At 41.7% G+C, this 18,063-nt stretch overlaps 1 protein-coding gene across 1 annotated transcript in view; it reads left to right on the top strand.

Annotated features, from left to right (window-relative positions):
* Positions 1-8,817: 8,817 nt before the first annotated feature.
* Positions 8,818-18,063, top strand: part of MYL10 (myosin light chain 10) — a 77,577-nt gene continuing 68,331 nt past the window's right edge. Inside the window, exon 1 of the mRNA XM_077299441.1 lies at positions 8,818-8,889. Coding sequence (XP_077155556.1) covers positions 8,887-8,889 — 3 coding nt within the window. The 5' untranslated portion in view covers positions 8,818-8,886. The remainder of the gene's footprint in view (positions 8,890-18,063) is intronic.

Below are 18,063 nucleotides of genomic sequence, written 5' to 3'. Positions count from 1 at the left end.
CCCGGCAACATGGCGCCGTGACCAATCATAAGCCGGGAATTCACGTAACCAAGTAAAAGCGCGAATTTTAAACAAACAACGCTGCCGGTTCCCTCGCTGAGGTCCAGGCTGCGTCGGACAGGTGAGTATAGCGATATTTTTTATTTTAATTCTTTCTTTTACACATTTTTACATTAATGTTGTTTCGATACCGATACCCGATATCACAAAAATATCGGATCTCGGTATCGGAAATTCCGATACAGCAAGTATCGGCTGATACCCGATACTTGCAGCATCGGAATGCTCAACACTACTCAAGATATGTCAGTGCTCCAGAAGCTGCTTGGAGGATATTTGCGTTTCCAATGCATTCACCGTCCCATGCCATTATACGTTTAGCTATTCATTTACCAAATCAACAGCAGCTTTATTTCTTCGAAGATGCTGAAGTCAAAGATGTCTCAAAAACTTTAAGTATGACATCAACATTAATGGAATGGTTTTTGCTGAACCAACGTGACGAAAACGCAAGGCACTATTTGTACCGAGAGATTCCAGAGCATTACATTTGGAATAAAACTTGGAATCCAAGACAACGAGGAGTTAGCAGAATAATTGGGACGCATGTATACTGTTAGTGTCAAGGATCAAGAAAGATATTGCCTTCGGCTGTTACTACTACATATCAAAGGAGCTAAAACTTATGACGATTTGAAAACAGTTAACGGAGTATTGCAGGATACATTTAAAGCTGCAGCTTTGGCTTTAGGACTTCTATTGGATGATACTGTGTGGAAACTTACTTTAGAAGACGCAGTTACCCTACATATGCATAAGCAACTTCGTGAATTGTTTGCCTACATCTGTGTATTTGGACCGCCTACAAATCCAGCTCAACTTTGGACAAATTTTAAAGAACATCTAATCGAGGACTACTGCTTACGTCTTCACAACAGAAGTGGAAGTTGTCAAAATTGCGAATCTTATGCCATGCAAGATGTCCAAAATATCTTACTACTACATGGAAAAACGATTTCAGACTTTAATTTGCCCCAGCCTGCCATTCAAGTTCCACAAGTTCCAGAGTATGACGAAGCTTACGAATTATTGTTGGCAACAGAGAAGACAAACTCCTTAAATGAACAACAACGGATTGCATATGACACTATTGTGAGCGCTATAGAAAACCAAGCAGATGCAAGGCCAAAATGTTTCTTTATTGATGGTCCAGGAGGGAGCGGTAAAACATACCTCTATGAAGTTATAATGCATCACGTTAGAGGGTTGGGAAAAGTCGTATTGCCGATGGCTACAACAGGAATTGCAGCAAACCTTTTACGAGGTCGCACTATCCATTCACTCTTTGGGATACCAGTTCCAGTCAATGAAATCTCTATTTCCAGAATAAAACAAGACACATTTGCAGGAAGACTGTTAAAAAATGCACATGTTTTCATACTTGACGAGTGCACCATGGCACCCAAATATGCTTTGAGCTTAATTGACAGACTTCTGCTTGAAGTAATGACTACAAATGTTGCTGAAAAAAATAAAATTCCGTTTGGAGGTAAAGTTTTTGTCATTGGCGGAGATTTTAGGCAATGCCTTCCAGTCATACCAAATGGAACAAGAACAGATGTTATCGAGTCCAGCTTAAAAATGGCTGACCTTTGGAAACAGTTCAATAAACTTCAACTAATTAACAATATGTGATCTTCGGACCCAGAGTATAGCAACTGGCTTCTTAAACTTGGCAACGGTGAACTTAGCATCGAATACAACCTTGGAGAAGATATTATTGAAATACCAGAAGACATGTTGTGCACTGACTGCATCGTAACTGATGTTTTTGGACAATGCATTGAAATTGATGTGAATGACCAAAGCAGTGTTGAGAGGGCCTCTTCTCATGCAATTCTCTGTCCCAAGAATGATCACGTGGCTCTGCTAAATTCCCAGGTGATGGATAGAAAGCCTGGTGAGTATAAGTTGTATAAAAGTGATGATTCAGTGGATGTAGACAATGAAGATGAACGAGAGCATTATCCAGTTGAATTTTTAAATAGTCTTACGCCATCAGGAATGCCATCCCACAGACTTCAACTGAAATTTGGAACAATCATAATGTTGCTGCGGAATCTAAATACAAAAAATGGTCTATGTAATGGAACTCGCCTTATTGTTACTGGACTCTATTCTCACATCATTCAAGCAAGAGTGATCACTGGATCAGCAAAAGGAGATGAAGTGTTCATTCCACGCATTGATTTCTGTCCTTCAGACACAGGTCTTCCATTTAGGCTTCGGCGTCGACAGTTTCCAATAAAAGCAGCTTTTGCCATGACAATGAACAAGTCACAAGGTCAAACTCTACACCGTGTTGGCATATATCTACCGCAGCCCTTTTTTGGTCATGGACAACTCTACATTGCATTTTCAAGAGTTAAAATGAGATCCAACGTCAAGGTGCAAGTTCTTCCTACCCCTTTAAAAGGAAAGTTGCTTATAGGTAGTCAAAAGGTATTCACAAGAAATGTGGTGTACAAAAATATTTTGGCTTGATAGTGTTAATAAATATATTATAGTGTCAATGTCCTTCTTTTGTCCAATGATTTATTTAAATACAGTTATAGTTCATGTAATGTGGTTTATATATTTTGATGATCTGTTTCATAATTTCATTCAATTGTATTAAGTTCTATGACTAATAAAATTTAATGATAATAAATATATTTTACCCATTATTACATTATTCTTCAATCTTCATAAATAAACTACATACATATTCTAGAATACTACGCTATATACTACGTGGCCGGCCGCGAACAATCAGTGACAGGGATATGGTACCCACACTGCTAAACACTGCGTGGGCTGTGTGATATACTGCAGGGGCTGCTATATACTACGTGGCCAGTGTTATATACTGTGTGGGCTGTGTGACATACTGCGGGGGCTGTGCTATATACTACATGGGCAGTGTTATATACTACGTGGGCTGTGTGATATACTGCAGGGGCTGTGCTATACTACATGGGCAGTGTTATATACTACGTGAGGTGTGTGATATACTGCAGGGCTGTGCTATATACTACATGGGCAGTGTTATATACTACGTGGGCTGTGTGATATACTGCAGGGGCTGTGCTATACTACATGGGCAGTGTTATATACTACGTGAGGTGTGTGATATACTGCAGGGCTGTGCTATATACTACATGGGCAGTGTTATATACTACATGTGCTGTGTGATATACTGCGGGGGCTGTGCTATATACTACATGGGCAGTGTTATATACTTAGTATATAGGAGGCATGTAGTATATAGCAGACAAATAGTACGTGGCCTGTGCTATATACTATGTGGCTGCTATATACATACATACATATTCTAGAATACTAGATGCGTTAATACAGGCCACGCACTATATATAACACAGCCCACTTACTATATAACACAGCCCATGCAGTATATAGCAGCCACGCAGTATATAACACAGGCCACGCAGTATATAACACAGGGCACATAGTATATAGCACAGCCCACGCAGTATATAACTGCGCCGCCCTCTGCCTGAACAGTCAGTGCGGAGAGACGGGACGCTGAGGAGCAGCGACGAGTGGTATGTGATATTTTGTTTTTATTGCCTCAGCAGCAGCATCACATGTGGCACAATGCTGTATGGAGTGTCTATGGGGCCATAAAGAACTGCATGGAGCATTACATGGGGCATCTATGGGGCCATAACTGCATGGAGCATTATATGGGCCATCTATGGGGCCATATCTGCATGGAGCATTATATGGGCCATCTATGGGGCCATAACTGCATGGAGCATTATATAGAGCATCTATGGGGCCATAACTGCATGGAGCAATATATGGGACATTATATGGGGCATCTATGGGGCCATAAAGAACTGCATGGAGCATTATATGGGGCATCTATGGGGCCATAACTGCATGGAGCATTATATGGGGCATCTATGGGGCCATAAAGAACTGCATGGAGCATTATATGGGGCATCTATGGGGCCATAACTGCATGGAGCATTATATGGGGCATCTATGGGGCCATAACTGCATGGAGCATTATATGGGGCATCTATGGGGCCATAACTGCATGGAGCATTATATGGGGCATCTATGGGGCCATAAAGAACTGCATGGAGCATTATATGGGGCATCTATGGGGCCATAACTGCATGGAGCATTATATGGGGCATCTATGGGGCCATAACTGCATGAAGCATTATACTAGGTGACTGGGCAAAATACTACGTGACTGTGCAATATACTACGTGGACATGCAATCTACTGCGTGGGCTGCGCAATGTGCTGCGTGGGCTGCGCAATGTACTGCGTGGCTGCGCAACGTACTACATGGGCTGCGCAATGTACTGCGTGGCTGTGCAATATACTGCGTGGGCTGTGCAATATACTACGCATACATATTCTAGAATACCCGATGCGTTAGACTGTACCCGATGCGTTTTGACTGTAATTATCGTCATTTTATGGTGAATGCAGTTCATGTGTTCATATCAGAATTATGGGCCTTATCTACTATATAATTGTCTAAGGGTCACTTCCGTCCTTCTGTCTGTCTGTCACGGATATTCATTGGTCGCGGCCTCTGTCTGTCATGTAAGCCAAGTCGCTGATTGGTCGTGGCAAAACAGCCACGACCAATCAGCGACGGGCACAGTCCGGCGGAAAAATGGCCGCTCCTTCCTCCCCGCAGTCAGTGCCCGCTCCGTACTCCCCTCCAGTCTGCGCTCACACAGGGTTAATGGCAGCGTTGACCGCAGTGTAACGCAGTCGGTTAACGCTGCTATTAACCTTGTGTGACCAACTTTTTACTATTCATGCTGCCTATGCAGCATGAATAGTAAAACGATCTAATGTTACAAATAATAATAAAAAAATAAATAAAAAATCGTTATATACTCACCGTCCATCGGCGCCCGGATCGACAACAGGCCTTTCCCGCTCACGACGCTCCAGTCCATGCTGCGATCTCGCGAGATGATGACATAGCGGTCTCGCGAGACCGCTACGTCATCATCTCGAGAGACTGCAATGCACTCTTGAGACCGGAGCGCACGAGCAGCGTCGGTAACCGCTTCGCTTGGATCCGGGGGCTCCGGAAGGTGAGTATAAAACTATTTTTTATTTTATTTCTTTTTTTAACAGGGATATGATGCCCACATTGCTATATACTACGTGGCTGGGCAATATACTACGTGGCTGGGCAATATACTACATGGGCCGGGCAATATACTACATGGGCTGTGCTATATACTACGTGGCTGGGCAACATATTACATGGGCTGTGCTATATACTACATGGCTGGGCAATATACTACGTGGCTGGGCAATATACTGTGTGAGCTGTGCTATATACTACGTGGCTGGGCTATATACTACATGGGCTGGGCTATATACTATGTGGCTGGGCAATATACTACGTGGCTAGGCAATATACTACGTGGCTGGGCAATATACTACGTGGCTCTGTGCTGTATACAATGTGGGCTGCGCAATATACAACGTGGGCTGCACAATGTACAACGTGGACTGCGCAATGTACAACGTGGGCTGCACAATGTACTGCATGGGCTGCGCAATGTACTGCGTGGGCTGCACAATGTACTACGTGGGCTGCGCAATGTACTGCGTGAATATGATAAATCTACCGCACTCCCTAAGTGGAATATCTCATACAGAAATATAGATTTTGAAATGCTAATTTATTCAAATACAAGTAGAAATTAGAATCGGTCATATACATCGGATCAAAACAAAGGTGACTTGGTACAATGTGTGCATGCGAAACAACAATCGGACATTTCGACCCTCCCGGGTCTTAGTCTAAGGTCGCTTAATCCAGGTATAATGAGTGGCTTTATTAGGAGCGAAGTATCCCTGTAATTTCCAGGGGCGGTAATTGCTCTCTAGATGTGTGACCTGGTTAGTGATTTGTTTCAGAATGGAGACCTTAATGGGTAGTAAGTGGTCTAAGCGGCATCTGCACCTTGCTAATATAAATTCCTTAATGAATATGGAAAGCCACTCATTATACCTGGATTAAGCGACCTTAGACTAAGACCCGGGAGGGTCGAAACGTCCGATTGTTGTGTCGCATGTACACATTTTACCAAGTCACCTTTGTTTTGATCTGATGTATATGACCGATTCTAATTTCTACTTGTATTTGAATAAATTAGCATTTCAAAATCTATATTTCTGTATGAGATATTCCACTTAGGGAGTGCGGTAGATTTATCATATTCTGTTATTAGACCATACGGTCTGTCTTACCAGCACCCCGACCTATTATAGAGTGCAGGCCAATATTTAGATTTACAATGTACGGCGTGGGCTGTGCTATACACTACGCATACATATTCTAGAATACCCGATGCGTTAGAATCGGGCCACCATCTAGTGTAACTATATCCAGGATTGCAAAATTAGCCCCAGCATATAGCTGTATCCATTATCAACAACTAAAGTGCATGTGCCCAAACTGCATATCGAATATAGCAATTATCAATTATCATTACACCTATCCAAAAATGTTATGCCCCAATAGTAGCACCCTCTGTGGGTATCACGATGAGTTACCTGTGGTCATGTTGTTAAAGGATGTGTGCCACACCTCAACTCGCGTTTCACCACCTTTGTAGTTTCGTCAGGAGGTAGGTAAGCGCTGATCTTACTGCGTTATATAGTGAGGATAGATTGTAAAATAACATGCAGCTGTATGTGGCGCGTCCCCGCCATGTTGCATCGCGCAGAGGAGAGAGGCGCTCAAGGCGCGCGTCACCAGGCCACATGATCTGGTCAGGTGATACATATATATAAAAGGTATTTTATAAGCCTAGCCGGATTTCTTCCTCAGCATCCTCCCTCCTCAGATTGTGCCAGGGAGACCTCACAGTGGGCCACTACACCATCCATTTTTCGTATGGTTTCCACCGAACTCTTTTGGAACAACATCATGCTGGTGGCCCATTTCTGGGAGGGCTTTCTGGAAGAAATAAGGAAAAATTGTCTGGTCGTGATATTCCCATCTTGCTGGACGACTTGGTTTCCCTGGCTACTTGGATCAACATCAGGTTTCAGAAGCACTCCAAGGAGATGTCCCACGAGAGAATATCTGTGCGATTGTGTGGAGACATGGAGGTCAGCGGGTGCCCTAGTCCACTAGCCGAAACCGCATGGACCAACCCACTGAATGCCCGCTCTCCTTTTACCTTGGGTAGAACACTATTCAGACAACACAGGGTGAGGGCAAAACAGTGTGGCAATACTTTATTGAACCACAAAACAGGAAAATAACAAGTAGAACAGTCCCAGCACAATACCCAAGATGGTGCAAATTACTGAGTCTCACCCTTCCGCTGACTCACCTGAATAAGAGCAGCTGTGACTTCAGAGCTTCCAGGGCCGACTACCCCCACCTGTATTATGCAAAGAGAGTAGGTAACGACAAGCTTAGGAGGCTGTCAGTTTATTGAGGTACAAGGCCAGATGACCGGAATGTCACAACCTGGCTTCTCCGAACATCTCCATGGTGCCAGATCACAAAAATGTTCATAGACCATGTAATATTGTATGTCTGAGAAATGGAAACCTACAAAATTTGTAAAAGATTTTTTTTACTTTTAGAGATAGTAGAAATGTTAGCAGACCATGTAACCCTGTATGGCTGAGAAGTGGGAGCCTGCAACATTTAAAAGCTTTTTATCAGTTTTAGATATCACAGAAATTTAATCCAGTCTACAGAATACTGTATGGCTGAGAAATGTAGCCCAGGAAAATGTTTCAATGATTTCAAAAATAACACAAGAAAGCACGTAATACTTGTTGGATTAAAATATATTCAGTTTTTTCAGCCAATAAGAAAGCAAACTGTAGCTATATACAGTATTTACCAATGGACTGCACACACAGGCCTAATCCCTGTCTACGGACTGGATTATGTCACTCTCCCTGCTCTTGCGACTCTATCTCCCTCCCTAGGCTAAATGCAGATTGTATGTGATACAGACGATTAGCCCTTAGAAGGGCTGTTAGTATGATGGCTCAGCTTTAGCACAAGTATCAACACTACAGGCCTCTGATTCATTATACTCTGATCACAGGCCTAGACAAGCATTCTCTCCTTCCAATACGAAGTGTCACAGAGCTGTGCAATGGCATCAGTGTGCTGAGCTGGACGGCGCCTGTCCTTTGATAATCCCTGAAGATGTCAGACTGTCAGACAATCAAAGTAATACCACAACCAAGGTAGCTATGGCATTACAGTGACTCACAGACAATCCCCGCATACTTATTGGCTGCATAACAGGCACCAAAAATGGGGGCGGGGTTCGACTTTTACATCGAGCACCGCCCATTACCCGTCTAGTAGCCAGCACATCCGAGTATCATCGTGCAGGTTCGCTTATCCATAATAATTATATATATTCTTTTCAGTTTCGTTGCCTGGAAGAGTTAAAGAAAACATTTGAATTTGGTCCCAGGCACCTGTTATGTCTGTATCAGTATTAGATCACATTGTCTGCTTTCTATTATCTTTATGCCATTTGTTTCTATTACATACTGTGAAGTCTTTCATTCACAGCTGTTATTCCATAAAATGTTTACAGGTGCAGAAATATTCCAAGTGAAAAGGCTTCCCATAATCAATTTGTATTTCTCTGAAAAACAATGGCCCCTGGGACAGATGCCTTGGATAATTCTGAGATCCAGTTACTGAACTTTTCCGACCTTACATCTATTGTCTAAACTTGGAACAAACGTATTTAATCCTGAGTGACACTATAAAAAGACAATCATGGATTCAGCTGGCTTGATAGTTGTCACTGAGGAGGGCAAGGGAGCAGCAGAAACATGGTAAGACCCTCTAGTAAAATGTATACATTATTTTAATTGCATATTGTCTATCACAATGTGTATATTTGGGAATGAATATGTTTGGTAATAGGTTAATAAATATCTTTTTATAGAAAATATTAGCTCTGTTCATAACAGGTATGTGGCCTATGTTTGCCATATATGCTGAATGTACCAAAGTTTATGTCAAAGTTTCCCATAACTTTATAGTATTTTTGATGGCAAGAATAGCGCAGTACATTATACAGGGCAAAATATTAAAAACCCAATGGGATAAGTTCCAAAAATAATAATAATTTAATCTCCTTTTCATAAACCAGATTTCAGAGTCATCCAAGAATATGTCCCCATGATTTCTGACCAGTTCTTTACAGGAGCAATTATTTGTGAATGTTCCAATGAGAAAGGATACAATTGCTCTGACAGATAGCAAACATTTGTTTATTAGCAAATAAACAGCTCAGAATTACCTGTTATAGATCGTTCATCACTTTAAAGGGGAAAGGAGGGTGGAGAACTGTGTGTTTTTTGTTTTTTTTTAAAATAAATTGCTGTAAAGTTTTGAGGTAATAGAAGGGGTCCCTTGTCGACCATCTAAAGCACAGGATTTCTATGAATTCCAATGGGGTTCTATTTGGTGTATTTATTCTGAAAAACAAAGGTTTACATGAACATTTTTCTATCAATCACAGCTGGTCACTTGGTGGTGTGCTTTTGAGCCACACTTTGCTTTTAAGACCCAAATACGTATTTGATAAAAGTTGTCCAAACCGGCCAGTTGTCAAAACCATCCAAACACTAGCCATCCACCTAGCATCTCACTATTGTCTCCAGATTATGCTGGGGGGTGTAAGGGTACCGTCACACAGTGCCATTTTCATCGCTACGACGGCACGATTCGTGACGTTGCAGCGTCGTATGATTATCGCTCCAGCGTCGTAGACTGCGGTCACACGTTGCAATACACGGCGCTGGAGCGATAATTTCATGATGTATTTGCGATGTAGAAGCCGTTGGTTACTGTGCGCACATCGTATACAACCTGTGTCACACGATGCAATCATGCCGCCACAGCGGGACACTAGACGATGAAAGAAAGTTTCAAACGATCTGCTACGATGTACGATTCTCAGCGGGGTTCCGGATCGCAGTAGCGTGTCAGACACTACGATATCGTAATGATATCGCTAGAACGTCACGAATCGTGCCGTCGTAGCGATGAAAATGGCACTGTGTGACGGTATCCTTAGGATCAAGAGGGTGGAATTAAATAATCAGACCCTTTTGTTTAGTGGGGGGATAAACTGTTCCTAGATCATTCTCTCATATGGAGTATGAAAAAGTATATGGGGGAGTTGGGCGACATGGTTATCAGTTGAACAATAGTTCGGTTGACAGCTTGACCTGCTTTACTCAGGGAAACGCACAATCTTTAAGGCTGTTACCTAAGTTGGTTTGTCCTTTTGAAGGAGCAGTCATCTTACCTTCAACAGAAGGGAATGAGTGTACAAAATGTTAACATTCTATTAATATGGATTATGTGCCACAATGCTTAAAATTTGAGTATTGTCACATCACTGGTCCATGCTAGTTACGCATTCATATCAAAGTTTAGGGTCTGTAACACTGGACCCAATAATTGTGGGACAAAGAGGTCAGATCTTGTAATAAATGTAATGCAATTTTACACTAGCCTTTAGGCTAAGTGCAGACAAGGGTATTTTTGTCATCTGAGAAAATCAGATCTATTATACTAATCACACTCTGATCAAACACTCTTCACTGTATGATCAGAGTGTGATCGTAGCATGATCCAATTCTTTCAGATCAGGAGAACATGAAGAACAAAATGTCTCCATCTTCTCCATTGTGTCAGTGTGCTGAAGTCGAACTGTACTCAGATGTCATCCCAGTAGAGTCTAATGTTTTCCATGCGCTCATTGACTTACTTGGCCGAGTGCAATCTGAACATTGGATCAAAGTTGGGCATGCAGTGAATATTTCTTTGAATAGCCTCTGTCCGAGGAAAAATTCAGAGATGTGTATGGCCCCATAGAATAACATTGGTCCGAGTGTGGTGCGATGTTCAGCTCACACTCAGATGAGTCATCTGAACCTTCCCTAACACTGTATTCTAAATTGAACTTCCATCAAACTAGACAGAATCCTACAAATGCAATAAGCATAATATCACTTTGAAACTTCCCTAGATATGTTACCTATAATTATGAGTAATGACTTAGTCTTTTCTCAGAGATGCTACTATGGACTTAGTGGAATTATTTTTTTGTAGATAAGAAATCACCAAGTAATATAAGCTACACTCAATTCAGTTACGTATCAACAGGTTTTATTGAACCCTAAGGCTTAAAACTAATGTACAAGGAGCAAATGCTTGTGTAAATCCATGCTATATAAACTTGTTGATGCTTATTATTTTTTTTACTTTTAATTAAAACTAATTACTCTTTAGTACAGCCCTATCTGATATGTTTTACGTACATGATAAACAATCACATACCATCAAACATCACTTAGTTTTTTGGTACAGAATATAGTTACTATTTCATATTTTTTCCAATTGTTTTAACTTAAAGAAGCACTCCCAAGATTTTTTTTATTTGGTAAACCTATATATAAACATTTTCTGTAGTGTAAGGGCAATAAAATACTTACTGATCTTTCCCCGTTTCCAGCGCATCTTTGGTCCTCTGCTCACTTGAGTGCCTTGCAAGAACACACTGCGGTTTTTGTGTGAGTTAGAAGTTGCTTTTACAATGTAAGTCCATAAAGCCTTGTTCTGACAATAAGTTAGACTTCAATTGTAAAAGCTATTTACCCTGTGTGATATGGTGAGTATGAATTTCAAATGATTGAGAAGAGGACTGGACCAGTGCTGGAAACGGGGGAAGATGGAAATAGGTAAGTGTATTATTGCACTACATACACACCAATATACACTATTTACTCAGTGGATTAGCTATATGTCTGCTAGTCTCCTTACTAATTAGCAGGTACTGATGAAATTGGAATTTTGAAAAGTATTAGTATATTTGATAAATTAGCAGACTGCAGTTTGCTGTTTAAAACAGCCAGCACTTCGAAGGGAATCTCTAGTAACTGAGAGTGCTCATTTGTAATGCGAATATCCAGAGTAACAGTACAGAAGAAATGTAATCCAGATCGTCAAGAAAAGGCACCAGGGCTCCAGATGTGGATCAGATTATTCACTCAAATTGTGACATTTTGGTTTTGACTTAAAAATTAAGGGTTAAGAAATAAATGTACATTTTCTAGACATAAGTCCATCTAGTTCAACTTATTTTCCTGCAATATCGTATAAGGCAACACAATCATTATTTTAGTCTTCTCTCAATATAACAAATTTCTTTTAATCCATCAGTTCACAAACGTCTATCTTTCTATCCATCTACTCTCTATCCATCAATCTGGTATCCAACTTCTAAAATCTATCCGTTGTTTTGTAAGGTACGTCTATTGAGAACAAAGACTAAAACTTTTACTTTTTTTTGGATGAAAGCATTGACCTAGGTTGGCCTCTGTGATTGAAGTTAAATCTGATTTTGTTCCACAGGTCAGAATTAATTGGGTGATTTTGAGATTCTTTTTTATGCATTTATTTTTTTCTCCTTCTCTGATGGATGGAAATGGATAAAATGCTCAAAAATGAAATAAGTATATTTGTCTTAGCATTAGAAGGATGTGGAAAAAGCTGATAATTGTTTTTATAATCCTCTAGAAATGTTCAAGTAGTAATTATGTCAAATGAACTCTGCTGGGAATTTGTTCTTTCTGATGTCTGAAGGGATTCTTCAATATTACAGCAATGTTGAAGGCATCGTAATATTTCAAATGGTTGGTAAATCTACTTTCAAAGGATTAGTCCATACAAAAGCGGCAGAGTGAAAATAATTACACGTTTAGCTTGAGCTGTTGGATACTGACAAACAGTAATGACGTGTGCAATGAGACCACACAAATTTACAGAGCGGAGGCTGTGTTGTTTTAAGTAGAACACTGGAATGTAACTGAGGGTGACATAAAAGTATTCTCTATTTTTATATTCCGTAAGCCCGGGGAGGGATTATTAAGCTTGGCGACACTTTGGACTGAGCTGTGTATGCAGGAGGATTTTGGGGGCAGTGATTCATATGTCTGAAAATAGATGCTCTCCTGATAAACTGTCTGGAATTTACCACCTGAGCTGAGAAATCAACATGTCCCTGTAAAAATAATAGACATCACAGAAAAAGAAAGTTCATGGCGGAATTTTCTAGGAAGAGTCCTTGAAGTTCGAGACAGTCTGGAGCTTAGTTTTAGGATGTTAGACATTTGTGAGCTGTGGGAGTTTTTTTAATAACTTTTTTTGGCATACTTCATGAGAGTTTCTCATTTTAAAGATGCTCTTGAGGTTTTCCTTCTAAATTAATTTTTGTGAAAAATATAAGTAACGTAATAACATAGCAAAAGATGGGCTTGACTGCTGCCATGCTGCATATCTCCTTAGGCCAGGATCACATCACGTTTTTGCTGCATGCCAGGGCTTCTGTCTGAAGCCTTTAAAAACGAGATTTAGCTGTATCCACTGACGGGGCTATTGGGTTTCATGAAGCAGACAGGGTCTGTCCTTATACAGTAATAATGTCACCCAAATTGAACCCCTACAGTAATTAAGGGTTTCTTCAATATTACAGCAATGTTAAAGGCAATCATAATAATTCAAATAGTTGTTAAATCATGTAATAATGCATTGTCCTGGCCCCCATCATGTCATAATGTTACCCATCCTGTAATAATGTCCTTCATCTTGGCCACTATCACGTAATAATGTCATGCCGTGGCCTCCATCGTGTAATAATGCCCCACATCATGTAATAATGTCCTCTCTCCTAGCCTACACAATTTATAATATGGATCATTGGATAGGTTTATATTATGGATTAAATAATTCTATATTTGCAAAGATTGGACTTTTAAGCATACAGTAATACCAAATATGATTTTTTCCAATATGGGTAAAGAGTAGTGATTTAAACTTTTTTTTGTAATGTTAAATACTTTTTACAGGTTTTTCTAGTCCCATTGTGGGATTTAAACCTGTGATTGCTTTGTTGAAACCTATGTCAGGGGCAGAGGGAGGTTGTAAGTAGGCAATGTAACCGACCCCTCTCTGAATTAAACCATTTAAATGCTGCTGTCAGTTATTGACTAGTTGGCATCTAAGGAATTAAACAGCAGCATTCAGGGCAAATGCCATGCCATGGGTTTAGCTTCTGTGCATGTTTTATATACTTACACCCCAAATATGGCATATATTGATTCCCCACTTTTGACTACTATCAAGTGAAGTGTCTGCTGGAGACAGTGGGTTTGGCTTGGCCTGTGAATGCTTAAACACATACACTTCATCACACTGAGTGGAAGCGTTGGGCTGTACGAGGGGTGGCTTTTATTGTCATCCAGTCAGATGTTCAGAACCCTCTAGATCATTGCAATTGGCTGAGTAGTTTGAGATCCCATAGTGCAGAAGTGTCCCATGAGTGATAACCTTGAGGTGCCTTAACACACTGGGTGTAGAACCTATAATTAGAGATGGGGGAACCTGAACAGTAAAGTTCGGGGTCCGTAGCGAACACCCACTGTTCAAGCACAGACCCCGAACACAGACTTCGCCAGGAAGTCCATGTTACTGTTCGGGTTCGACCTCCCTGAACACCAGGTGTTTCTCGTGCTGCGAGAAATACTGGTGACTCTGATCAGCGGTAAGATTAATACCACCGGTAAGAGAATCGTGGCTCCCTCGCTGTCAGATGACAGCATGAGCCCATAGCTGTGACCGATCACAGATGTTGGCTGATGGGATTTAAGGTACCTTCACACTGAACAACTTAACAACGATAACGATAGCGATCCGTGACGTTGCAGCGTCCTGGATAGCGATATCGTTGTGTTTGACATGCAGCAGAGATCAGGATCCTGCTGTGATATCGTTGGTCGGAGCTAGAAGGCCAGCACCTTATTTCGTCACTGGCTCACCTGCTGACATCGCTGAGTCGGCGTGTGTGACACTGATTCAGCGATGTCTTCACTGGTAACCAGGGTAAACATCGGGTTACTAAGCGCAGGGCCGCGCTTAGTAACCCGATATTTACCCTGGTTACCATTGTAAATGTGAAAAAACCAAACACTACCTACTTACATTCCGGTGTCTGTCGGGTCCCCCGGCGTCCGCTTCCCTGCACTGTGTCAGCGCCGGCCGGCCGTAAAGCAGAGCACAGCGGTGACGTCACCGCTCTGCTTTCCGGCGGCGCTTGCACAGGATGCAGGAGGAGTGCAGGGAAGCGGACGCCGGGGGACCCGACAGACACCGGAATGTAAGTATGTAGTGTTTGGTTTTTTTTACATTTACACTGGTAACCAGGGTAAACATCGGGGTACTAAGCGCGGCCCTGCGCTTAGTAACCCGATGTTTACCCTGGTTACCCGGGGACTTCGGCATCGTTGGTCGCTGGAGAGCTGTCTGTGTGACAGCTCTCCAGCGACCACACAACGACGAAACAGCGACGCTGCAGCGATCGGCATCGTTGTCTATATCGCTGCAGCGTCGCTTAATGTGACGGTACCTTATGACTCTCATTAACCTAAGCCTGCTGCCTCTAATAACAGCAAGAGCAGGCGGCGGCTAGTGGGAGTATTCATCATCTGGCCCCTTAGATGATTAAAAAAAACTGGAGTTACCCTGTATTTTTGATAACTGGCCAGGCAAAACTGACAGCTGCAGGCTTCATCTCTCAGCTATCAGCTTTAGCAAGGCTGGCTATCAAGAATAGAGGGGTCCCCACATCATTTGTTTAAATTATTTAAATAAATAATTTAAAAAATGGTATGGGGTCCCCCCATTTTTGACAACCAGTCAAGCTAAAGCAAACAGCTGGGGGCTGATATTCTCAGGCTGGTAAGGGGCCATGGATATTGCCCCATCCAACCTAAAAATAGCAGCTCACAGCCGCCCCAGAGAAGGAACATCTATTAGATGCACCAATTCTGGCGCTTTTCCCAGCTCTTTCCACTAGCCCTGTGGCAATGGCAAGTGAGGTTCATATTTGTGGGGTTGATGTCACCTTTGTATTTTCTGGTGACATCAAGACCACGTCTTAGCAATGGAGAAGCATCTATAAGACACCTATCCATTACTAATGCTATAGTTATATTGTAAAAAAAAAGGCACCCAGAATAAAGTCCTGTATTTGAAATAAAAAGGCCGCACTTTTACTTTTTTATTTAAAAATAACAAACAGTTATACTCGCCTGACGCTCATTCCATTGAAACCATGGTTTCGTACAAAAAAAAACAAAAATAAAAAAATAGTCATATCCCTCAACTGTCCATCGTTCTGTCTCATGCCGTAATACTTGTCTAGGATAAATAGTTTTCTACATGGACTGTGCCAAGATGCGACCGTCAAGGTTGAAAACCACTGGAAAATGAGCTGCCGTGAGCGCAGCCTCAGTGACTAGCAGTGACGTCACCAATGTTACCGCAGGTGACTGAGGCTGCTTTGCCAGCTGTGCAAATGAACTGAGGTGACCTCACCACTTGTAACTTGAGAAAAAGTCTCACGGTGCAGTGCTAAGCTCAGTGAGTCACCGCAGTTCATTGGTTTCTATCAGAATTCTACGAACACTAGTTAATGTATGTTTGCTGAATTAAAAATTTTAATTTTGTCACAAGTGACATTAAATAGATAAGGATTTAACTTCATACCAACATAAAATGTACGGTGTATCCTATGTCGGGTATGGTTGTATGAAACAGGCTCAGTAATTCAGCCTGCTCAATACTCAATGGGTGCTATACAGTCAGCACCTGCCATTAACAGCAACGGCTATCTGATCACTGCTGTTTAAGTATTTAAATGCTGCTGTGCATCTCTGCCACAGGCAATTGTTCTGCTCACCCATAGTGCCTCCAATATGATGAGAAGGTGGGGAGTTGCCATGGCAGCAAGGGGTCTGCTGATGATCTCCATTGGCACCATCTTGGAGCTGTGGCTGGGCTTCATAGATCAGTAACTGTACTATTTACCATAAAACTGAAGGGACTACATTACCTAGAGGGAGGAGAGAGTAAAAAATGAACTGAAAATGAATAACAAATATTTTAAAAAAATAAAATATAAAATGATAACAAATATTTTTTTTTATATAGCACCAACAGTACTATGCAATTTGAGCTCCTCTCCAGCACATTATTTTTCTTTTTTCAGCACTGGAATGGCACTTTAAATGTGAGCCTTGCCCCATCTTGTGAGCGAAGCCTCTGAATGGCCACAGGTCAGAAATTACATCACAAGAGCTCAATTCAAGTCTATGAAAGCCAGAATGAGGATCTCATAGACTTGTATTGAAAAGTGACTTTCGCGCTTCTCCACAAAACACTGGCGCAGCCCAGGTCACTTTTCGCAGGATATCAATGGAGCAATGCTGGAAAAGGATAAAGGTGTTGTAATATTTACAATATTGTCTGGGGTAGTGCATTCCACAGAAGTGGCACAGCACTAGGGAGGGCTTGGAGACAGAAGTGGAAGGTTCAGATTATAGAGGATGTTAGTATTATTTCAGTTGCAAAAGGAAAAGCACAGGTAGGGTGATAGACAAAGATGTGGGAGGAGATGTATGGTGGTGCAGAACTGTGGAAAGATTTGTAGGTGAAAGTAATAAGTTTATATTGTACCATGAAGTGGACCGCGGATTTACCCCATTTTTTTTTGCGGATTTTGTGCGGATTCCACCTGCGGTTTTACACCTGCTGATTCCTATTATGGAGCAGGTGTAAACCGCTGTGGAATCCACACAAAGAATTGACATGCTGCGGAATAAACAACGCTACGTTTCCACGCGTTTTTTTCCACAGCATGTGCACTGCGGATTTTGTTTTTCATAGGTTTACATGGTACTGTACACCGCATGGAAAACTGCTGCGAATCCGCAGCGGCCAATCCGCTGCGGATTCTCAGCAAAATTCGCAATGTGTGCACATAGACTTAGGGGTGATATTGATAGTATAAGGGTATGTGCACAGGTTGCGGATTTTGCGGCAGATCCGCAGCGGATTGACCACTGCGGATTCGCAGCAGTTTTCCATGAGTTTAC

This window comes from Ranitomeya variabilis, chromosome 3 (genome assembly GCF_051348905.1).
Source record: "Ranitomeya variabilis isolate aRanVar5 chromosome 3, aRanVar5.hap1, whole genome shotgun sequence".
Lineage (NCBI taxonomy): Eukaryota > Metazoa > Chordata > Amphibia > Anura > Dendrobatidae > Ranitomeya > Ranitomeya variabilis.
The sequence above is the reverse complement of the archived record's forward strand: the minus strand, read 5'-3'. Positions and strand labels throughout refer to the sequence as shown.